The sequence below is a fragment of the Oenanthe melanoleuca genome, chromosome 3 (assembly GCF_029582105.1).
Source record: "Oenanthe melanoleuca isolate GR-GAL-2019-014 chromosome 3, OMel1.0, whole genome shotgun sequence".
Classification (NCBI taxonomy): Eukaryota; Metazoa; Chordata; class Aves; order Passeriformes; family Muscicapidae; genus Oenanthe; species Oenanthe melanoleuca.
The window spans coordinates 79,933,333-79,958,488 of NC_079336.1; the positions used below are offsets into that span (position 1 = coordinate 79,933,333).

The following is a 25,156-nucleotide window of genomic DNA, read 5'->3' on the forward strand; positions in this document are numbered from 1 at the left end:
AAGTCTGTTTGCATGATTTCAATTAATTTCCAATTTTTTATTAAAAAGTTTTAAGCGTGTGTGTATATGTACTTTGTGTGTATTTGTACTTTGTTAATGCTTTCTTTCTATAATAAATTAATTTGATAGTGGATCCTTTAGGAAGCTTAATCCTAAAGCCATAACATCTTTGTCAGAATTAATTACTTCACAAAAATTCACATACTCTGAACTTTTTTTAAAGAATGTTTATTATTTTCAAAGTTCATTAACTTTGGTTTTAAGTGCAAAGCAAAAATCAAAGTATAAGACAGGGAACAGCAGTCAGGAATAGATCAAAATTCCACATTCATTAATGCCACACCAGTATTTTTTCCACACATTTTCCACTCAGATCTGAAATTTTCAGCAGTATTTCCATTTCACAGTCAAAACCAAGGTACAGGGAGTGCAAGGCTGTAACCTGCTCAATACTATTGACTAAACCAGTGCCAGAAGTACAATCCCCATTACTCAGCCCTCAAGCCCAGGCGCTGGAAATTCCCCTGTCCTTTCCTGTCTGTCAAAGGGCGGCAGGCAGTAATGCTCTTCCCTCTCTGCCATACCTTACCTCTTGCACTGCCAGGGAATGGGCCGGCGCAGCCAGCCCACAGCTCCGCGTCCTCACCCGGCTACAGGGGTGCTACCACAGGCGAGGAGAACCCCGAGTACGTTAAATACGTACACGGCCTCATTTCGGACTGAGGGAACCGAGGACGAACATCTACAAGATAAGAAGGCAATCACAAGGGCAAACGCCGCCCTCGGGCCCCTCCAGACCTCCTTCCAAGCGGAGCCCAAAGGGAGCAAGTCCCTGTCCTCACCCTGCCCCGGGAGGCCCCCAGAGCCGCCCAGCCTCCGGGGAGAGCTCCCGAGCGCGCACAGCCGGCCCGGCTCGGGACACTGCGCTGGCAGCGCAGGACAAGTGACAGATACTCGGTATCCCTGCCGGCACAACGGGAGCGGGAGCGGCAGCCCCGGGACGGGCCCGGCCCGGCCCCCCGGGACCCGCTCCCTCCAACAGACTTCCGCGTCGGGGGCCCGTCCGCGCATGTGCGAGCGCACCGGCACCCCCCCACCCCGCCGGCCGTCCATGGCCGTACCACTGTGCGCCCAACGGATGGGTAGAGGCAAAGGAGGACAACGGCTCCGGGCACCTCCGCGCGCCTCAGCCCGCCCGAGACCCGTCACCGAGAACCTTGTTCTCTCCTCGAGCCTACGGGCGCCCTCCAAACTCGCTTCTCACCCAGTAACCGCACGACATCTACCCCAACTTCCCCCGGGGATGTGCCGTGGTACATGCCGCTCCCAGCTGATTCGGTGGCTTGACGAAACCATCGCGCTCAGGACGGGGGGAGCCACGGTGACGGAGGGGGGCACGCATTGTTGCGCGAGGGGCCGAGCGGTGCTCCGAGGAGGGCGGGCGCACACCGCTGCGGCACCGGGGCGGTCACCGGCACCGGCGGGCGGGCGCCGCCGCCGCACGGAGCTCCGAGTCCCCGTGCCACAGCCCCTCCGCTCCCCTGCCCGCCCCATCGGCAGGGTGCGGCCGGGCCCCCCCGCGCCCTCCCCTCCGCCGCCTCCCCAGTGGTGCCGCCCGGCTCCAGCTGACCGGCCTGGAATCCCGGCCGGGAGCCGCGCGCCCCCCGCCCGCCGCCGCCCCGCGCCCCGGCCCCACCATGGGAGACGCCGGCAGCGAGCGCAGCAAGGCGCCCAGCCTGCCCCCGCGCTGCCCCTGCGGCTTCTGGGGGTGAGCCGGGCCCGGGGCTGGGCTGGGGCGGAGAGGGACGGAGCGGGGCGGGCGGCCAGGCGAAGGGCGAGGCGGAGGGGGGCCTCGGCCGGGCGGGGGGGGTGGTCGGGCCAGGTCGTAACCCCGGGCCCCGTCTCGGGGGCCGAGCCCGCAGCTCGCCCGGGGAGGGGGCGGCTCCGGGCCCCTGCCGGGCGGGCCGCGGCGTTTCCCCCCCTCGGCAGAGGGCTGTCTCCCTGCCGGTGGGTGCCGGGTCCCTGGGGGCCCGGCCCGCGGTGTCGGCTCCTGGTTCAGAGGCGGCCGGTGCCCCGGGGGGAGGCGGCTGCGCTGCCCCCGGGCGCGGAGGGGGAGGGGGTGCCCGCGGCCCCCCCGCCGCCCGGACACCGCGGCCTTCCCGGCAGCGCGGCGGGGGAGGCCCGGCCGCTTCCCCCGGCACGCAGGTCCCGTGGAGAGAGAGGCCGCCCCTCCTCGGGGGCTGCGGGCTGCGCTGCGGGGCCTGCCTTCAGCTGCTCAAGGCTTGGATGAGCAGTGCGGGCCCCTGGGTGCCTGACGGGTGTCCCTGACACATCCCTGCCCCGTGCCCGCGGACGGCGAGCTGGCGCTACAATTCACGCAGGGCACATAACTAACGAGGGAAAAAGGCTAAGGACAAAAACATACTTCTTTCTCCGCCTTGTGAAAGCGAAGTGGTTCATAATAGATAAGGCCCTTGCTAGCTGCTTGCTGATGCCCTTTTAGGAGGAAGGAAGTAGGGGTCATTCCTGTTTGCCGAAGGTGAAAAGAAAAAGTAAATCTGTTCCTTCCTAAACTAACACCTCTAGGGTCATGTCTGTTGAAGATATTTCCGTTAGTGATTTTTTTTTTTTAAAAATCAGATGTGCCAGGGGAGATGGTATTCTAGCAGAGACCCATCGTTGTAAAATGTCTTTAGTGTCTATCTCAGCAACATTAGTCCCTAATGTTCTTATTTATGGAAAATTCAAAGAATATGTGACTAAATAGACTTTTGAAGGCCCACCTGAGATTTACACTTGTCGGTGATTGTACCTTCTTGGGATTTATGTAATGCAATTTAAGGTACTCTGGGGAAGTGGAGGCTGAGAGAAAAGAGATGCAATAAGAGTGATTTAGTGATGTCACTGTACATTTGGTTGGTTTATTGAAGTGGCAGGATTTTAAATGAAATCCCATTTTTGAGTTATGACAGAAGCCTGAATTGCAACAAATGCCATGGCCCTGTTGGGAGTCATCTTGCAAGACAGATTATAAATACATAGTAAATTATTTTGTTTGTTTTTTTTTTTTTTTGCTTAGGTTCCCATATTTGGGTCTAATATTTTTTGTAAAGTAGTGGAGAACAAGTTTTTGCTATCTCTTAATGCAGTGCACTGACTTTTGTAATGTGATACTTATGGGAGAATTGTTGAAAGTTGAAAGTGAACTTTTTCTTTGGGCTCAACTTCTTGGCTGGTTCAGCATGTTTTGATAATGAGAAGAAAATCTGGTGCTTTGTGTTCAAGGATCTGCTTAATGGTTACAGGAGGCTCTCAAGAAAACCCATTGCCTTTAAAGCTGATTTTTTTTAAAACATGCTTCCCTTGCACAATCAGATACCAAGTGGTGTTTTTTTGCTCTCTCCTTTTCTTTCCCCTTCAGAGTGCCATCCGTGCAGGGGTGTTTTTGTATGATAATTTTGAAAGACAGCAGTGTGGAACAAAACCCTCACTTTTTCCACTGATACAGTGGATGAATTGGCCTGTTTTTCAGTCTCTTTAAGTGTCTGCCAGGTGCATTTCAATACACAGTGGCAAGCTAAATATCTATTTTTCCACTTAAAAAAAAAAAAAAAAAAAAAAGCCTGTACTGTCAGTTTCCAGAGTTGATTACTATACTTTTCAGTCCTGAAAAAGCTTAAGTGACCTTATTTACCTAGGCCTTACTAGTGGTTGGACAGATTGTCTGGTAAATCAGTGCAGATGTGCCTTTCTATTGAAGTTGCATTGTCAGGAGTCCATAAGGGTTTTATGCCAGCTTTCTGAAGAAAGTAAGTCGTGATAGCAGAAAGACTTATATTCTTCTGCAGTGGAAATTCTGCTGCTCTAGATGTCAGCTAGGGTTATGACCAGCAATATGTGTTGGATGGCATCTTACCTGTGACTTACCTTAATGTCTGTCAAGTCACGTTTTGGAACTGCAGGACCAGGACATTTAAAGCTATGAAAAGTTCTAAAACTTGTAATTTAATGTATTGGTTTCCATTGAATTTGTAAATAAGGTAGTGTAGAGGACCAGTATAGCTTTAAGTTTTGTGGTCCCTGTGAGTGCAGTGGTTGAGAACCCTTTCACAGTTCTTGAGTGAGCCCAAGCAGGTAAGCAGCAGAGCAATTATGTGTGTGGGGGTCAAGCAGTAAGGTCTAGATTTCACCAAGTATAAAAGATGCCTTTTTTTTTTTTTTTAAATTATTAGTTAATTTTATGTAATGCTTACAGGACTGTTTGTAGTAAGGTGTATGGTTTCTGCAGTAAGCCACAATGACAGGAAGCATTAAGGAAAAGACTGAAAGAAGTATTAAAATTGAAGGAGGCTGTGGGTTGCTGTGCTTGCCCATTGGTCTAACAGGGATAGAAGTAGCTCAGAGACACGTGTTGATAGTGATGGCATGCAAAGAGATTACAGGAGCAGGCTAGTATGTGCTATTGCATTGAAGTTGGAGGGGTTCTTCTTTTAAAAGACTTGGGTTTATGTTAGAAATTCAGATCCTTTAGGTTTCAGGAATCTCTGGAGACTGGAAAACTACTAAACTCTTGATGTTTCAAGATCTAAGAGACTGAAAAATGAACAGCTGAAAGAAGATACTTTTGAGTGAGGCTGTTAAGAACTTCTGAAACATCTGCTTAAGGTCAATAACTAACTTTTGCTTGCCTTTTGTCTGCAGACTTGCCCATCTTTTTAGAATCCCCAGTCTGTCATTTCTGCTCAAGTAAAGTTTAAATGGAGCACTGAGATGATCTTTATATTTTACAAAATCATTTCACTTACCCAGATAATCTCAATTGGGAAACCTCATCAGTATTCATGTTATTTATGAAAAATTCATACAGCTTAGTGTTTAGAAATATTCTGCTCCCCCTTCTCCCTGATTTTATATCTTCAACTTCGGTCATTAGCAACTATCTCACTATTTATTGGAATGGTCTTAGTGTACAAAGATTGGAAAGGGTTCAATATGCAAGTTTTTATTTTAGATTACTTCATCAAAAGTATGTTGTACTTAGCTTCTGATTCCTATGACCTGGAAAAATGCTTTCTTGTTTTCCTGGTTAACAGACCAAAGAATCATAGAATCATGTAATGTTTATTTTTTCTTACCAGAAGCCTTTCCCTTATGGTGTGTATGAGCTCGAGGTTGAAGATTTTATAAATACATGAAAATATTACTGGGTATATTATATTCCAGTTGAGCCTTTTTGCTTATTAGAGATGAGGCTGATTCTTTAATGACCTACATGTTGGCAATTTCCCTTTGGCTTTTAAAGATCTCCATGAAGGTTTCACTTGAGTAGAACCATCAGAGGATTGGGGATATTACTGTTAAATGGTTATATGAATAGAAGGGACTTGTAAGCTGATGGTAGCATATACTGTGAAAAGAGCATGTCACAGAGGGTTATGCTTTTACAATTCTATTTGTACTGTAGTGACTGCTGCGTATCTTTTTTACTGTCCAGACTGATACCATACCACTGCATTTAGTGCCTTAGAACCACAAAACAAGGAAATATGTTAATAGATGTAAAACAAATGAATTCCATTCTTGAAATGGTGGCAACCAGCAGGAAGCTGATTGAAAACACAGTATGATTAGTTTCATCTCATCTTAGTTCTGGCAACTATAAGGTACTGTAGTCAGCTAAAACTGATAGCAATATTATTTGAGAACATGCCAGCAGGGCTTTTGCAGGATGTTGCCATTTGCTCTGCCTTTCTGTGACACTGCATGCATCATATGTGTGATGAGATACTGTGCCCCAAGCATTCTGTGCAGGCCCAATTCAGAGTTTATTTCTGAGTCTGGATTTTCCAGTCACTTATGTATCATCAGATCCTTTCCATGCCAATCTGGCTCTTTCCTCAATTTTGTTTGCTAAAATTAAACATTTGATCAAACGGTGAATCATTTAACATAAACATAATGAGTTTGTGAGTGTATATCACCAAAGCCTGCTTTTAGCTTCTAAACAAACAATGGTTATGTATATGTGCCATTTAGAAGCCTCTTTTCTGACTAGTCTTTTCTTTACTTTTTTTGGTGATTACAGCTGTTCATTCCATAGGAACCCTCAGTGTTCTTTTTAACAAACACTGCCTTTTTAATAAATGCTCACAGGCAGTGTAGGCCATTGCGAATGCATAATGCCTCCCTAAACCTAATTTTGCTTTAATTGTTGTTGCAGCCTCACATAGATGTTCCTAAATGAGGCTTGAGTAAACTGTTGGAATATGTACCTTTTCCCCTGAGAATCTATTTTCACTGGGCTTGGATCATGCAGTTCCTTAGCCAGTCTTTCACTGGCTGGCACTTTGGATCAGATGCTGGAGTAAGCAGTGAATTTGTCGGTTTATGTGAGACAGTGCTATTTTACTCTTAGGTTGAGACTAAAGATACTTTAATATTGTAATTTTCCAATATTATGCATGAACTTATGCTCAGTTAAATTCTTAAGCAAAAGAACTTGAAGCAGTTTATATTTAAATCCAGCATTAACTGATGTAATAATATATCTACTGATGTGTTGCACAAACAAGTGACAGATTATTTAACTGAGAAACAAAGAATCTTATGAGAAATTGATTTATATTCAACTTTCCTATAAAATGCTACAGTGTATGATATGGGATATTGGAGAGACACTATTAGATCCTAATTTTAGATGATATTGAGAATTATGAGATACAGAAGCTTCTGTCTGATGAGAGAGTGGTGGTGAGGAATTGAGCTTTGTCATGTTAATTGTTTGAATAAAAATATGGCAGATAAATAATGAGGAACTGTGATTTCCCTCAATCATAATACAACTAGAAGGACATATCAAATAAAGTCAAAAGATAAAAATTTTATCCACTTCTTTGTAGAGTGAGCACCTGCCTCTTGCAACTGCAGTTGCAAGGTACCACATTTTTTCTCAGTTTTCCATTTGCTGTAGAAGCTTACCTTGTGAAATGGGGCTTATTGGCATTTAAAGTTAAAGCAGATGAACTGGATTTAATACTTTAACTGTAATAAGCTCTTTTCTAGGAATGTGAAAACAATGCTTTCTTTTGCAGTACTTAATAGAATAGACAAAACAGAAAGGAGATTTTGTTATTTAATGAAAACCAGCTGTTCTGGATCAGACCAAAGATACACCCAGCCCTATTTCTGATTTGGGTGATAAGTGATGCTGAGGGAATAGGCATAAGGACAGAGCAAGCATGCAGTGATGCTTATCTTGGTATACCTCCTTTGCTTCTGGCAGTCTGACATAAGGTTGTCCTCTGTTTTATAGATTTACAGCTTAGTAGGTCTTACCTATTTTTCAATAAATTTGCATAATGAATTGGTGAGGCCATATGTACTCTTGACCCTTACAATGTCCTGCAGGAAGGCATTCCACAATTTAACCATTCTCTCTGTGGGGGAAAAAAGAAGTAATTGATTTTTTTTCCTTTAAACTTGCTGTGTGATAATTCTAAGGAGTGAATAAATTTAAACAGCTGGTGTATGAGGGTGTTTTATTTAAGAAGATCCAAAAATAGGCCTACTTGATTAAAAATGTCTGTTAACTTAGTGCAGCCAGAATTTGGGGAAAAAACCCTCTTGCGTAAACCATAAATTTATTGAAAATCTGTATAGAAAATGCTTTACAAATATTTTCTAATTTTAAATGGGTGCTGTGTTAATTATAGACAGGCATATCCAGCACCTTTTAATCTAATTGTAACTTCCTCATCAGTGAGAATGAAATTCACTGCTGTAGCTGCTGTTCTTAGAAGTAGAACAAACAAGGAAGAAGTAGATTGTCCTCTTTTTTAAGCTTGGAGGAGTTAAAAGTTACTGTGTCTAGGTCACCTTCCTGGTTTCTGCCTTCCTGTGCGACAGAACCTTCTTCTTGTCTTCTGTAAACTGGGATTAGTCAAAGATATTCCTGTTTGGGCAGTACTGACAGTTATTCCACAGTTAGTGCTGGGAAATATCTGTCTTAATGCTAATTAGTAAAACGTCCAAATGTTGCATGGTACCATAGAGGAGCTTCATTTTGATGAAGATGCTTTTGGTTCTCAAAAGTTTCTGGTGATAAGCCTAGTCAGTCAGAGGGTTATAATATAGGTATCAGTTTTGGGGAAATACTGCTGCTGATTTTAATTCCGTAAATTTCAAACAATTTACCACTTCTGTTGAAACTGATGTTAATATTGTTGCTGCAGTTGGACAGCTGTTGAAGGCTCAAATTGGTGGAAGCCTCACGACTCATTTTTTCTTTTAAGGTGTTGAAATCAGTGATGCAAAACATTAACTAGCAAGATTGATCCTTGTTTGATGTATTTATTGGAGATGTCTAGTTTTGACTTGAATGTTTTCAGTAACATGTTATGCCATTACTGGATTTTAATTTCTTTTTAAATTAGAAGTTAGTGCAGATAAATAGACACAGGCTTTTTTAGAGTCAGTGGATAAAAATTGTGAATGTGATGTACTTTCTCAGCCAATTGCTGCTTGTATTCTTTGAAGTTAAAAATGTTATTATGTTCATGTATCTCCTCAAATATTAAACCTTGACTGATATAATTGACATTGTACTTTAGAAGTTAAGACATATGTCTTGTGAGTGTTGTTGGTCAGTGTTTGGTCTTGATTACGTTGAAACCCTTATTTGGGTTAAGATAAAATTCATACTCTAGGCTGGTAAATTCCATTAATATTTTCTCCCTTTATTTCTCTCCTTTTTAAACGGAAGTGTCAGAAATATTTCCTGTCTATTTTAAATAGGCAGGGCTCACTAGGATGGAGTCCCTTCTTTGCTTTTGGAAGAACTGCAAATCAGGCAGTAGCTGCAGCATGAATCAACTCTCGATGGTAGATCTGTGAAGAAATTTAGGTCAGGTAGCTGCAGATATTAAAATGGCATCTCCTCAGGACGCTGGGAAGGCCACATAACAAAATATTGTTGAGGACACCATATGCATTGAATAATAAATGGTTCTGACAAATGAAACCTTTGTGTGAATGGCCACAATGGTTTCAGGCTGTGGAGATGACATTAATGTACAGAAGTAGCGGGTTGGTATTTTTAGATTCTGCAAAAATGCCCAATCATTCTTTTCTAATTTCAGATTTTGATGTAAAGCTATTTTTGTAATAGAGATGAGTCTTTTGTTTGAAATGGTAGAAAGTTTATATTCTTAAAGACAATGGGGTTAAACTGTTTTTTGACACTTTTTTGAAATCTTGAATGTCACACAGTGTGTTGTAATGCATAGCTCCATTAACCCTAAGTTATTCCTTACCTGTACTCAGGAAAACATAGTAGTTGAGGAGTTGCAGTATCCCACGAGGAGAAGGAAGATGTTTGCAGTTGTCTGTTCAGTTTCTGTTTATAGCATCTGACTAGTAGAATTGTGGTAAGTGCAGTACTTGCCTGTACAGAAAAGATGTATTAGAAGATTGCTGATGGGTTTTTACACTTAACGTGTCATCTGGCATCTTCTGTGCAGCAGAGAATTCTGCTCCATGTTATGTGTGAAAGACATTTAGGTGTCCTGTTTGATTCCATCTGTTTAAACTGGCCACCATTTGCATGCTCTGAACTTGAACTATATAAGTCAATGCAAGGAAGATAAATTTCAGTTTCTAAATATGGTAATATTTTTATTAGTGTTTTAAGGAAATCTATTTCTAATATTACTTTAATCAGTGTTATGTCCTTTAATAAATGTATTTTGGCTAGTGTTGTATTTCCAATGTTTGTGTGTTGTAAATTGGAGACTAACTGAAAGTAATAAAAAATCTTGAGTGGAGATAAAAACCAATTTTCCTGAAATAATTTTAATAAGCAGTCAGACAAACAGAGAAAAAAGAGTTTGGCTGATGATTGCTGTCTAGTTTTTGGCTTTTTAGATTATATAGTCTCTAATGTTGGGTGAATTGTTTATTTGAAGGCCCGTCTTAGTAAAGTATATATTTAACTTCTGCTTGGTTGAATGTATGATTTAAGTTGAAAGTCCTATTTTAAGTCCTAAGCAACTGAGGAAAAGAGAGGAGAAAGGAGCACAATATTAGATTTGAAGCAGTGTTCAAAAGAACAAAAAACAGAAAAAACAAGCTGGTTTCATGATAATCACCTAGTTGTGCCCTTGGAAAAGCAGAATCCAAAGTCATGTCATCATTGATCTAATTGCTAAAACACAACTGTTCTTCGCAATATGTCTGTTACCAACATCAACTCCGTTGTCATAACTGCAGCATTTTTATCTCTAATTATTATATTCACAAGTGTCTTAGAGGAAGCTGCATATATAAAATAGGCAAAATGCTGTCATTTAGCCAGAGTCCCTCAGTCTTGGAAATTGTATTGTCCTCTAACTATTGATTAGATGTTATTTTGGTCCAAGATAATGCCAATATTAAGGAGCCTGGCTTTCCGATAAATCAATTAAGTGTCTTTGAAACTTTTCTTTAACAAGTATCCCCTATTACTGAGTGCAATGCATTTTTTAGCTGAAGCAAGAAGAGTTCTAGGTTGGGTATTGCTGACGCCAGTTTGCAGGATGAGGTGTTAGTAATGCTTGTTCATTGCTTAATGCCCTACCTTTCCTTAGTAATCTCCTTCAGTGAACTAATGGACAGTAATGGTTTCCAAAATTGTCTGGGTGTTAACAAATGCTTGCTTATTCATGCAAATAGGTTTCAAATGTTCCCCATAATTGTTAACATGTTTATCAATTTAAAATCTATTCATTTCTATTTTTAGAATAAACTTTTGACTGTTTATTTCTATGAGAAATTAAAGCAATTCTCATGTAGCATGTTTCCATAATGAAGATTCTCTCCAATTTTAATTTGCAAGCATGTTCATATAATTACTTACTTCATTTTTAATAGGAATAAAGCATTGTAATTTAAGTTTTTTAAATTCACAGAATTTTACAAAATTTAAGATACATTTCAAATTCTTTGAAGAAGCTGAAATTTTGTTGTTTTGGTTTTTTTGGGTTTTTTTTTTACATAGGTGTGTGAATGGCCATCTTTGTTGCTTTAAATTATAAAGGGCTTTTAATATTAGTCCATATATGCTCAGTACCTTCCCTAGATGCTGACTCAGTTTTGAACTTCTGAAAGAAAGCAATTAGCAATAATATTTGCACACTTCAAATATATTTTTCTTGGCATTGAGACTTTGTGATTAGTACTTCTTGGCAAAATAATTGAAATTAAACTTGCCTTGAAAATAATAATTAAGATGGAGCAGGTTGAATCATTTTATTTAGGAAAGTAGACTAACGGCTGTTTGTTAACTCCTGGCATTGTCAAATACATGGAGTGTTTGTGATACTCCTATCATATCTATTCTGGAGTATAGTTCTTTTCCCAATCTAACATCAAGCTAAATGTTAAAATGCCTCTGCATATAGTGTGGAATGTCACTATGCATTCTTTTCTTACTTAGACTGTAGTTTATTAGAAGTTATTTTATTTTGGACACTGGATGTGTTCCAGTTTAACTTTCTCTTGGGTACTGCTTTAGATGTTGAGCTCTAATGCTGATTTTTTTAAGATATCTGTTTATTAAGAGGCTTTAGAGACTATAAACCCATAAAGATATGGGTAGTGGGATGTTCCATTTTTAATAAAAGTAGCCTTCTTGACAGTTAAGTTTGGAAACTATTTATTGCTATTTTCTACTGATACACTGTCTGACAGTCAGTCCATGTTGTTTTCTGCATGGACTCTGTTTTCATTTGTGAATCATGTGTCCTTCTTTATTCAATTCCATATTTTAGGAGCCTTGAATGAGAGATGTTGTAGCAAGGAGTATTTAGGAGCAAGGACTATTTTAATTTAGAAACAGGTGTTTGTTTTAAATCAGAACTTGCTGTAGGACAATATTGACCCGTTGACATGTTGTTTCCCAGGTGGTTCATCTAGAAGGAAGTGTTTGTGGTGGGTGGAGGAAATCTCTTTCAATCAGAAGAGTTGCTATGCAATTAGAAGAGCAAGAACTGCCTGCATTACACATCTGTGAGTCTCAGGTGGTTTTGCAGCACTCTCTTGATGAAGATAGGACCCCATTATTATCCATTATTCTGTGATGCAGTCTCTCCTTTGACTATTAAAGTTCTTGTGTGACTAATTCAGGAAAGACCAGAAATCTTTCGGGTGAATAATTAACACTTCCTGTTCTGCTCAAGTGACTTGCAGAGAGAGATTCAAAACCACAGTGATGTATATTATTATACAGCAAATTGATGCATTATACTGAAAATGCCATCACTCAGTGGTATAACAAGAACTCCAGCATTACAGTTTAGAATTTATTTGCCTGAGCTGAAGCACAGCCGAAATTCAGATAACAGAAAGTACTGGTTGGTGTTGAAACTGCTGTAATTGCAATCCCAAAGTAAACAGAACTAGACTAGTGCTTTGAGAAACTTAAGTCTACAGCTTTCAGAGATCTTTGTCTTTTTGTTGCTTTCTGTGGTTTTTCCCCCCTTTCAGTTCAAGTTTCCATCACACTCATAGATGCCATTGAGACAGAAAGTGATTTAGCTGCTTTCTTACTAGCATTCTTTTTGACCTTATTATTTCAGTTTGCTGATTTAGAGTGGCTTTCTGACTTCTGCTAGCAAGGTGTTTTTTGCAAATCTGTGTAAAGAATAGATGTTATTATTTTAATTATTATTTTTGAGGACTGTTTAAGGCCACTAAACAGCCAGTGAGTAGTTAAATGAGTTTATGGTTCAAATGGATTTATACTTTTAAGGTTGCCTAGTAAAATTCTGACACAAATGGAAACTTCAAGGACTTGTGTTCTTTGGGTGTCCATGAAGGCAGGTAGAGGAGAGGGCATGGGAAGTGGTGAGCATGATCCTCATCTTGGAATTATTACCTTGTTAATCAGTGGTGCTTAACTTTCTGCGGCTTAGTTTTCTTGTCCCTCATCATTCTGCAGGATAAATTCTGAAGGTAAATGTTACATTTTTAGTAGCACAGCTGACTACTTAATTTGGAAAAAGTAGACCAGTTTTTGGAGGCACAGGCATTTCTTCAGTGTATGGGAAAGTTAATCTAATTTTTCTAAGTATATACCTAGATATTACCTCTGTCCCCAAAATCAGTCTTGCTCATACCCTTAGGTCATCGTGGTTGCAGCAATGACATGAAAGACAAGTATGTTCTACCAGCCAGGAGAGGTGGCCTGATTTAACGTTTCTGTATTTTTTTCAGCTGTTTTCATGTGTATGTTGTTCAGAAACCCCTGTTTCTGGCATGATATGTGGCAAACACTAAATGTGGTATTCTTCTTACCACAAAAGATTGAACTCTTCAATTTGTACCATCTAGAAAAAGCTAGAGATGTGTTGAAATCACTTGGAGTCTAGTTGAATTAGGCAAGTGTAAACATTTTCTTTGAGTGGATATAGTTAGTATTTTAGTTTCTCAGAACAGAGCAAAATCATCTACATGAATTGACTGGAGAAAAATGGTGCTTAGGTGAAAATCTGTCATCTGCCTGTCTGCTGTTTGCACAGGGTCAGATGTTGAGTTAAAATTTTGGGAAGTAAGAGGGCGAGAAAACAATGTACATTAAATTAGTAATTTACATGTTTGCTGAAGACACTTTTTTTTTTTTAGTTTAGTTCTGTTACATGTCACTAAAATTCCCAGACTTCTGTCGTGTTAGTGTAAATGGAGAGTGACAAAATATTGTGGGCCCCTTTCATCAAGGGCCTTCATGTGTAAAGGATGCAGCTGAAGAAGGTGCACAGCTTTATGATTATAAACCTAAAGTCAGGCAGAATCGTGGAAATGCCAGGTTTTCTTTTTTATTTTACTTGAAGATTAGAGATGATTGAGGAGTTATAGGCTGATAGACTGCTTTCTTAATTTTTAAAACTCATTTTAACTCCTGCTTCTGTTAAGGATTCAGCATTAATTTGACGTAGTTAATGATGCAGTAGAGTTGAAATTTGCAGCTGCAGCCTGGCACAGTGGCTAGGTGGTTCAAACTTGCTTGTTCTTGTGTACTGAGAAGGTTACACATAGCTTGGACGAGAGTTCAGGATGAGGTAAGGTTTTGGGGCTCATTTGTATTACTTGCTGTTAATGATCACTCTGCTTGCTTATCGTGCCTTTGCCTGCGATTGCCTTCAGAGATGCATAAAAAGCTGCTCTAACGAAAGAGCCTTTGCTGTTTGCATGCATGAGAATAAAATATTTAACTTGGCTCTGATTTCCCACTGTCAGAATTGGATGAAATAAATGTACTGATTGTGATTTATTCCCTCAGTCCCCATCATTAGAGGAAAATAAGAAGTTGAGGCTTGTTCCCACACTTTCTCCATGTTTTTCTCAAATAGGAAAATGGTGAAACTAATAATGGTTTCTCTGAATGATGTGATGCCCTTGTTTTTGTTCATGTAAATAATTCTAGGCTGTCTACTTTGAACACTTAGAAAATAGTAGGACCTACCTTGTGAAAATGACAGCTGTGAAGATTACAGTTTACATTAATCTGGATCACTGAAGATGGAAAAGCCAAAATATGACCCTGTGTAAAGGTTTCCTTCTCCTGTCATGGGATGAAGGATGTAGGATGAAGGATTTTTTTTTTTCACTAGATGTTTAAAACCCTTGAACTTTAAAGCAAAATATGCATTCTGACTTCTTTCTACCCTGGTAATTGAAATGCAGTTGCCTGAGACCTGGGAAGTGTGCTATGTGAAACAGGAGAAAGGCACAATGCATTACATAGGGGGTCTCATCCCATCTTCGCATCTGACTGACTTCCTTTCTAGAAAAAGTGCTGTTCCCTGACCTGCCAGCCGCTGAAGGGCGCTTGGAGCAGCTCATTTCCTCCACTTCCCTTGGAGAGATGACCAGTGCAAACCTAGTGGAGAAGACTTAGCTGCCCTTACTGCTGGTCCACACTGTAGTAGCCTTCTGTAGTAGCTGTGGTTTTACTTAGGGGGTTTTGCACCTGAGCAGCGCTGGAATAAGAGCTCCTGACTCAGCTTCTAGGCACCATGTGAGAGACTGTCCACAAACATCTGGACTCGAGAATAAATTTAGGCGGGCAAAACTTTAAAGGTGATGGCAGGGGGGAAGGGTAAAGCATGTTCACATTTTGATTATGCCTTTAGTTCCCTTGTTGCCTTTTCTTCTGAGTTCTCCAAGTACAAAAGAAAAACCTAGGTATTTTTATTTTTGTCAACAAAAGAATATAATAGTTTTGGGTGACCTTGTTCTGTCTATCCTCCAGCCATTACATTTTAGTTCTGCTGCACTTGCATTTAGTTATAAATTTATAAGGAAAATGTCAAGTGGCTAGTCACAAAGTGTGGTCTATCTTATTATGTAGACACTGCAAACTTCTCCACATACTGCTTAAAACTCTTTAGAAAAAACCTCACTGCTTATGTGCAATTGAATTATGACAGCAAGAAACACATTACAGAATGGTAAGCACCAATGCTTTTTACAATTTTGCTTTAGGTCTTGACGGAGTCAGTAGGACATCGGAGGGTAAGGTTTAAGATGTTTGAGAGATCCTGATTATTTACATAAAAGAGACTGTTGATGGATTTTATGTAGTTTTGAAGCATACTTTTCTTCAATTAATTGTATGAATTAACAGAGGTTATATGTTTCAAATGCAAAAGAAGCCTGATGGAGATCCGTCTATTTAAATTTGGGAGTTTAGATTTGTGGGTCACTGATTAGCTCAACAGATTTGGTTGTGTCGAAGTTGTTTCCAAACAAGACTTACTGCTGTTGATAGCATATTTGATGATTGACCTAAACACTTAACTAACCCCCCTGTGATTTAGCATGCATAGTGTTTACTTAGTTGCATTTCTCATTAGCTAGATGCTGAGAGGAAATGAGATTAGCGGGTTTTGTTTATGGTTTGGCAGATTCTTGTGTAACACTTTTTTTGTACTGCTGCATTGCTAAGATGATAAATAGGAAATGCTGGGCTTTTCAAAATAGAAAAGCTTCTACTTGTTTTTTTGAGCTTTATGCGATGTGTTACAATTTGCAAGTGATAGCCATGTACATCCTGCTTTTCAGAGCTGCCACAGAGAGACTGAAATGTAAGATAAATACATTTTTCATTAATACTTTGATTCTGCTAAACCTAAACTTGGAACACCAATCACATGAAAATATTTATTTGTACTTTAGGGACACAGAGAGTTCTCTAAACTGGAAAAATAATTTGTCAAGTTGACATTATGCAGAATTGTCAAATGTTAATAAATCAGTGTGGTCTGCACTAGAGTAGTTCAAAATCCTAAAATGGAATTGCTTCCCAAAGCATGTAAAAGAAGTGCGATACAACATAGACCAGGAAATACATGCGTCTAGTAGAGATACAAATGAGCTCAGCTACAAAAGTATAATGTTGGGATGAATGCAGAGGAGATTGAAAATCAAATTATTTGTTATCCTTCTGCAACATAAAGGGAGATCTGTGAATCTGTGGAGGTATGTATGAGGAATGCAGAATGATCTCTACAGTGTATATAATTTGCTACTTACAGTAACAAAATTTGCACTGTGATGGGGTAAGAGCAGAGGGCACAGTTGCTTGCACACTGTACAACCTGTGAGGAGTCATTTGAGCTCAATTTCAGATGAAGCACAGAACAACTTTATGCTGCAGTGGATGGGCATTATCAAACTCCATCTTTGGGAGACAAACAGTAAGCAAGAACTCGAGCTTTATTTTCCCTCTCATGTCATTAGGAGGAGTGAGAATGATTCTGAAAGGCGTAAGGTTGAAAGATGTTTGTGAGAAAAACAGCTACAGTTTCTCACTACGCCTTGGAGCATGAAAATGGAAAAATATTACTTTACATTGATAGAAATCATGAATCAATGGTATTTTCATTCTAGAGAGTATTACAGTCTCGTCTTCTGTGTTTCTCTTGCTGAGGTTATTTTTGTATGCTTTCTAATATTGAAAAGCTTACACTGATGTAAACACAACTGAGTTCTGATATAGGATCATAGAGTCTGTTATATTTTTTTCCTTGTGCAACTTTATTTTTGAGTGATTCCTGGGAGGGCTTTTTAGTTAGAGATGCCCTGAAAATAACATGATCGGGTTAAAACCAAAAGAACTCATTATCTTTCATGAGTAACAAAGCAAACACAGTTCTTGTAACTGAGTGTCCTTCACTGAAAATCTAAATATAATAAATTATTTCAAAGCATTTAAGTGACTTGTGCATTAAACCCTCTTGACGCTCAGGAGTCTTTGAAAATGTCGCATTATCATCCATACTTACATAGTGCGATCAAACAGTGGTTGTAGGTTTGTAGGACTGAATTCAGAGCCAGAGCTGTGCAGAATATCTTAGTGGAGTGATTTACTTCAGTGGCAGAGTCAGCACTGGATAGTCTAATATATGACTTTACCTAAGTGCCTTTAAAATGTAGTTTGTAGTCCATTTCTTTTAGAAAACATGTATATGTTTAATATTGAACCAACTTTTAACAATCCTGAAAGGAGTTGCTTGTTGGAATAAATAATAGTTTTGCATCTTTTACAATACAACGGGGCAAAAACTGTTGTATATGCAATCTGTAGTTCACATTCATTCTTGTACTAAAAATTCAGAACATTTTAAAGGAATATAATGAAATAAGATGACTAACTATGGTTCTAGTTTGCACATCTGAAAATAAGTAATAAATACATGGTGACATTAATATTTTTGAATATCCATATGAAATGCTTTTCTCAGGAGTGCAGTTGTTTTCACTGTAGTTTCACAATAATTTTTTAATAATTTCATAAGGCAGGTTTTGTTTTTTTTGCTTCTTAATGGTTAGTCTTTTATGTGTTCAATTAGTGGCAGAGATCATCTTGTGTGTGTACAAAAATGTAAATGTTTTCCCCATTAGTAAGATGCATCACTCCACAGTAATCACTCCTACTATTGTTTCTGATCATAAACTGTTTTGGAAGAAATACTTTATCAGCATTATGGTCACATTTTATTTATGACTATTTTTTTGACAGACCCCTGTAGCAGTATACCAAATTTTTGCATCATTTGCCTTATTTTCAGTTTTGAGTTGGAAATTCCTTCAGATATTTGTTGTGCTTCCAAAAGATACAGTAATTTTTCTTCACAAAGGTTATGGATTTGTCCTGTGAATATGTTTACAGCCTGCAAAATGGTCTACAGGTTAGAGGGAAAAATTTGGAAATCCCAAATGTAGTGGGTCCGTTCTGTTGCATTTTAACTCCTGTGTGAGTTTCTCTGCAGCCTCGTTGTGCAATATGTTTAAATATCTCATGGAATTTGGTGGTGCTGGTAGTGATAGGATTTTTCCTGAACAGAGCAATCAAATAATTTGAAGTAGGGGACAAGACAGGATTACTGAACACATTGACTAATGTGAGGGGAATAATTTAGATGATGGTAATGGGGGAAAAAAGGGTGTTTAAAATATACTTAAGTTTGGGTATCCTGAATCAGCAGGTTTTCAAGTTCCCATACTTCTTCATTAAATTTGGGGGAGAGGTGCAAAGAGGCAGGGACAGCAGCTGTCATTAGTATGCATGTTTAACGTTCAGTCCTGAGAACTTAAAAGGTACTTGCAGTATTTTTGCCTTTACCAGCAGTGTTTGCCATAATAAATGCACCCAAAAAGGCCCCTCTAGTTTCAATGAGATGTGGCTACCCATGCTGGTTAAGAAATATTCCATGAGCCCAGACAAGCTGTAAGCTCTGACATTCCAGGGTGTGATGTTTGATTCAGTACAGTTTTAAAAGCCTTAGTAACTTGGAAGATGAGTCAGTAGTGAAAAAACCACATTACTCCATCCACACAAATTCTGCTTTTGTGATTATGTATGGTATCAACAGAATGTAATGCTTTCGTACAACACAGCTTTTATGGAGAAGTCTAATGTTTTTGGAGGTGTTCTTCCTTCCCCTAAGCAGCCTTTGAATTATTTGAGACGCTTCCATAAAATCATAACAACTTTTTTTTTCTAGTTATACTGTAAATGCCAGAAGTACAGCTGCAGTCACTGACCTTCAGCTGTATAATAAGAGAAAAAATTTAAAAACCTTTGGGCCTGATGTATAAGTGCATTGCTTTGTACATCAGGGAAATTTCACTGAAGAGTGAAGACCAGATTGTTCAACTGAGTATTCCAATTCACAGGATTTTTATTTTTTTTTTTTAACCATAGATGTACTACTTCTGTTCAATCTGAAAGTGATGATTCAAAATAAGACACTTTCCTTTAGGGAACAAAAAGCAGAAGGAGGAGAGACAGATATGACAGTCTGTCCCATTGACAGCTGAGAGGTAAGAAGCAGGTAGTTCAGAAACTTGTTTGTTTTTTTTTTAAACTTTGGACCATTTTGTTACTATTATTGAGGAGGGTTCTGGACCTTGTGCTCGGGGATGAAATGTTCACACTGTATTACAGGGAACAGACCTTGTCCACATTGTGTGACCTCTTCCAGTATAGGTGTTATAAAGGGAAAATGAAACCTGCAGTGTAGTTATGGTTCTCTTGTACAGTACCAAAAAACACAAAACTGAATATAACTTTTATTCTTCTGAAACTACTTACAGTGATGGTTGCTGTAGCTGATGGGTAAACTAGGAAAGGTGATTTAGTTAAATGCAAGCTAGAATTATTATTTGCATCTTGAAGATTCACTTTAGGAAAGTGTTGGTCACTGATTCACAAATAGTAAGAAAATTTAGCTTTAATAGCAAAAACAGTGTAAGATAGCTGGGGAAATGGGAGGATTTGTGAGTTTTTGTTGAGGTTTTTTTGGGTGTTTTTTTGTTGGGTTTTTTCCCTTGGTTTTTTTTGCCTAGAATGAGTATTGTAAAAGGGAAGAACATAGTTTCATAATTTTAAGGCATTTTATTTCAAGTGTGAGTGTTTAATGTGTATTTAGAAAGTTGTCTGGAGAAAATGACTTCTAAGCATTATATCTTGATATTGCTTTGTACTCTTGCATTAGGAAAGTCAAGAGCTGACTGCTTGAGCTTACAATTTCTAGTCAATTTCAGGTTTCCAGGCAGCATACTTCACAAGCTATAAACTGTCAACATTAACAGTATACTAATGCAAATATACATATTTTTTTATCTGTCTGTCTATAGATGTGTATTTCTGTCTTGGTTGGAGCATGGTGTTAATAATGCCGAGCCATTCACTTTAAGAGTTGGACTTGGTCATCCTTGTGGTTCTCTTCTAATTCAGACTATTCTGTGATGTGTGTATATATATTTCTCAATATCTGTATATCTCACTTACATTGAAGCCATTGACCTTAGTGCTTTTTTACTAAATGGAACATTTAGTCTGTTGTAGCTGACTTTAGCAAAGAAGCTGTGTTACCTTTTTTTAAACTGTAAGATATAGGGAAACAAAATTTCTTATGTGATGCATGGAAAAGCAAAAGCTTTATCAACGTTTAGAAAGCCCAGTAATTACTGTTCTCAGATGACCTGCAAATTAAATTTGGAGGAGAATAAAAATCTGGAGTCTGAAGCCCCAGCCATTTGAAAATATTAAGCGACATACCTTTTTAAAAAGGGGCTACTGAAAGAAGTGTCTCACTTGCTTTTATTCTCTTGTTGTTTTAACCTTTATAGAGACACTTAAAGACTGACATTTTTCAGTGGAACTGGTGGTCCTGTCAAACTACTTCTTTGCTTCTGCTGAAGTTACAAAAATCTCCAGAGCAGAAGTGGGAGTTCCTGCAAACCTTTACTGAGGGAGCAGGAGTTGAAATTATGATTTTACTCACTTTGGTATTGCTCAAGCATTTTGTGAATGACTCTTATTCTATTTTAATATAATAAATATTAATATTTTTATATAGATTCTTTCCCTGGTAGTAATACCTTCCAGTGTGTTCATTCTCTCACCTTCTGATTTGCTAGTTTTATTGTGCTGAAAAGAAAAGCAGGAAAAAATAGACCAGGATTCTTGTAATACATTCTAAAAAGGAGGCAAACAGATACATGCTTGTGTAATTGCTCATGTTTCCTTTCCTATACTGGCAAAGTTTTCTGGGTCGTTTTGTTTACGTGATACTGAATGCTGTAATATACTAAGTTGTAATATTTATCCCATTTTATTTAATTCATTATTCAGCATTAACCCTTCTAATAACACAAAAGGCTACCACATCAATAAATGAATTTGATTACTGAATGCTGTTTTTGGTGAGTGGTACTTCTTCCCTATATATTTACTTGCAGACATGAGCAAATAACATTTGCAGTCTAAATTATCCTATGTAGTGCCCACTGCAGAAGGCATTCACTACAGTCTTGTAATGCAAGTGTAAGCAGGTTATGATTTAACTTGGATTTTGTAGAGCTGAGGGAAGATCTTCTGAACTTGCTATAAGTGGTCTTGTGACTCACCATTGGTACTGGAGTGTGGTAGCCTGCTTCTGTAATGCATTTCCTTTATACATTAAATTCTTTTTAGTGTTTCTAGTAGTTTAACTGATTCAGTGTTTACAACAGCAGAAACCCATGTGTACTGATAGTTTGAGTTGTAAAATGTTTCACAGATGTTAGAGTACCTAGAGAATTACAAATGTTCAGTGCAAACTAGCAGAGACCCAGAGTACAGGTTTCATTAATACAGCAGACAGGCACTGTGTTAACTCCTGCTTGTATGGGTACTTTTCTGTGATGCCACATGATTTTAAGGGTGCTGGGTACAACCCATGGATGTTAGACCAGTGGTGTATTTGAAAGTATATTGAGTCATTAACATTTTTTTACTAAATAAAGTAAGAATTTTCTGACCTTGGTTATGTGTGAAAGCTAAGGGGAAGTGACGACCATCTAATAAAGATGAGCAGTCTCTCCCCAGCTTCCTTTACTGATTTTGTATTGCCATATGTGATATTTTAAATACTTTTTTTAAAATTCTCCAGACTTTTTAAGCCAAGAACTAAACTGAGATTTGGAGTCCAGTCCACTTTCCCTCAGTAAGTCAGTTAGATATACTGAAACAATTTGCCAGTTCTTCACAGGATGTGCTCAAGAAAATGCAGTTGGAATATTTACTATTAAATATCCTCCTGTATTAGTGAACACTGTGGTACGCAACTGGTCTTTCTTAGAATCACTTTTGATTTAATGCATACTGAGCTCATACCGTAAACATCTCTCAGGAAAATAAGTGATTTTAAGAATTATATTTACAAGGTATTTTCAAAGTTGCCTGTAGTTGCATACATATCACAACACCTGCATTATTTGTTTTGTGCCCAATTCATCCTAATACCTTCAAGAAAATAAAGATTAAACTTCTGATTATAGAGTATTGTTTTTGTAGATCTGTCTTCTCAGGTAGTAATCAAGTAAATAACAGAGTTTGATGTTCATGCCCGTGATTCCAATTTAACAAATCGTAGGAGTCACCAGGTATGATGGGTGGTAGCTGGAAGTTAGCCCATGTGTAAGTGATTAGAATGTGCTTGTAGTAGGTTGTGAGGAGTGTTGATTGACAGCATGATTTATTCTGTGTCAGGGATAACAGCAGCAGCATTTACAGTGGTGAATGTTAGTTAAAATTTCAAGCAGAGTCCTTTAAGCCTGAGATGACAGGCTGTATGGAGAAAGATACTTAAAATGTATCTGTGAATCTGTTCTTTTCCCCAGTCCTTTCTCTACTTCTCTGGGTACAGATGCTCATAGTAGAATATAAGGGATTGATTGAACATGCAGAGAGAACAGTTCTTGGTCACAGTCAGAAACAAAACAATTGACGACTCTGACAAGATCCCTAGCACTTGGATATTTTAAATAATTGTGTTTTGTTGGGATAGCTATATTAACTACCAGATCTGAATGTGTGGAAACAAATTGCTGTTGCTTCCTTTTAGAATTTTGAGAAAGGTAGTTTTAGGTCATATTTTGAAAAGGTATAGAGAGTTGAAAGATGCAGAAATAAGAAACTCAGGATAATGTAGCATAAAAATGCCAGTGTTCCATTAGGACATTGTGGCACTTGTCTGATAAATCCAATTCAGCACTGGTGCTGTCTGGGTTGTTTTCTGTGCACTGTTCTCATTCTATATCAGTTCTTGTGGAAGATACTTCATGTTCTTGAGTTCCTGATCAATGCCATGACAGTAGTAGTGACCATTTGGCTCCAAAAGAGAATGGAAAGACATTGGTCTTTAAAAAAAAAAAAATAAATAAGGAAAGGCATCTGTATAATTATTAACATTTACATATTAAGATTCAAAATACTTTTATTTGATTGTATCCTTTTGTTTCATTATTGACAGAGAATGTTAAACATGCAGACGTTTATGCAGTAACCTTTCCCATAAGGGAGAGTTCTTTTATCAGGTGTTTGTTTCAAGAGTTTCAATTTTCTCTTTAGAAGAAATTAATAAACAGAGACTAGTAATACCTCAGTTTTATTCAGTGAATCATGTGCACGTTAGCTTGAATTAACCTGTGATAAAAGGAAATAGCAAAGACTAGAATACTGTCTACAAAAAGAATGCACAGGGTGCTCTTCATCAGTGTTTTGAAAAAGCTTTGCTACAGTAACTTAATGGACTTAGTTCTTCTATAGTAGAACCAAGTTATATGGCTACAATTACAGAAAGTTTATAGTTCCGGCTGCTAGTCTAACTGTAGCTAATGAGAAAATTTAGTATAATAATTTAGTATTTGCTATTATATCAGTGATAGGCAGGTTTAAAATCTTCATTTAGCAAATAGCTTTTTTTCTCCCTCTAGAATTGTAGTAGGGTATTTAAAATGCTTTTTCTTTCTGAAAAAACTTAGGGTGCTATTTGTGTTGTAATTACTCTTGGAGATCAGGCATTTGCATTCAGAATGCTGGAAAGTACAAAACATGGACACTGTGGTGCTTTGCTTTATTTTAAAGTTCTTTCCTATTTTTCAACCACAAATTCTGGACATTATGGCTCAGATCATTTGGGCTCAGGATGTTTATTACAATATGTTTTTTAATGTGTAGTTCTTTAGCCCAGTTAAATTTATTGTAAGCATTTTTCTATTCAAAGGAAAATTGAGAAGTGTTTTCAAATAACATAGCTGGATAAAGTAGAGTTGAGGCAGCTGTTCCTCCTGGGCACATGAATCATAGGATTTGAGCAAAAGAGCACGTTTACTTGCAGTTCACTTACTGAACTCTACCACATTGTTTACTCATTAACTTTCCAAAATCCCTTGAAAAAAAGAATGGCATTGAGCAGCATTTCCTGGGTCAAGCTCAGGTCTTGGAAATTGTGTTGAAGATACAGGGAGGAGCTGAGATTTTCAGATACTAAAATATCTTTCATGTTTAATGTTTTAATCACAGCTTAAGAAAACCTCAAAACCAACCAAACAAAAAACCCAAAATAATGTTTCCCTTCCCCCTAAAAGAACTCTCGAGCCTTTCAAGCACTTCCATTTCATTTTGGATTTCTTAATTGTGCAGATTTCCTATACTCCCCCACTTTGGGATTTGTTTTTGGACAGGCTGATTTAGGATGTTTCATAAAGAATACCCCTTCAGCAGGTAAGGGGACTTGAGGCTGAAGACACTTGCCATGGCCAGCATCCACTGTGTTTTAGAAGCTCCTGGGAAAGCAACTTTGTACCAAGCAGTGCTGCTAAGAGGATGCTGCTTTATATGAGCTATTACTGGAGCTGTAGGTCCCAGCCCATCAAGTGTGGTGTTTCACTGAACTAATGGTTGTTAGTGTATAGCTGCTGTTGTATTTCTTTACCTGTGTTTGTGCCTGCGTGCACCTATGGGAAAGAAAAACATCGCACCTTTTTCTATGTTCTGATTCATGTCTTGCTTTTTTTAAGTCTTTGTTATTATCAGCCTAATTCTGGCTTATAGTGTTTTGGGTGTTTTTTGAGGGCTTGTTTGCTTTTTGAAGTGAAGTGTTACCAAACATGTTTGTCTTGGTTTGTTCCTTAACTCTTTGTTCTAAATTTTACCTGTTCTATTTATTCTTTTTCAGACGCTTTAGAAGTTGAATGTTTAACACAGAAACATTGTGAAGAAATTTTTTATAAACAGTTTTATGCTGGTTAGATGTTCTGTATTGGTTGGAATTATGCTGAACTGTTAGAA

The 25,156-nt window shown here is 38.7% G+C and overlaps 1 protein-coding gene across 2 annotated transcripts in view; it reads left to right on the forward strand.

Annotated features, from left to right (window-relative positions):
* Window positions 1–232: 232 nt before the first annotated feature.
* The window catches only part of ZFAND3 (zinc finger AN1-type containing 3), a 133,368-nt gene continuing 108,444 nt past the window's right edge, over window positions 233–25,156 (forward strand). Inside the window, exon 1 of one of the 2 annotated variants that reach the window (XM_056487342.1) lies at window positions 233–1,313. In XM_056487342.1, coding sequence (XP_056343317.1) covers window positions 608–1,313 — 706 coding nt within the window. In that variant the 5' untranslated portion in view covers window positions 233–607. Of the gene's footprint in view, window positions 1,314–1,397; window positions 1,769–25,156 lie in introns of those variants that run through there. The other variant, XM_056487343.1, reaches the window with a different exon arrangement.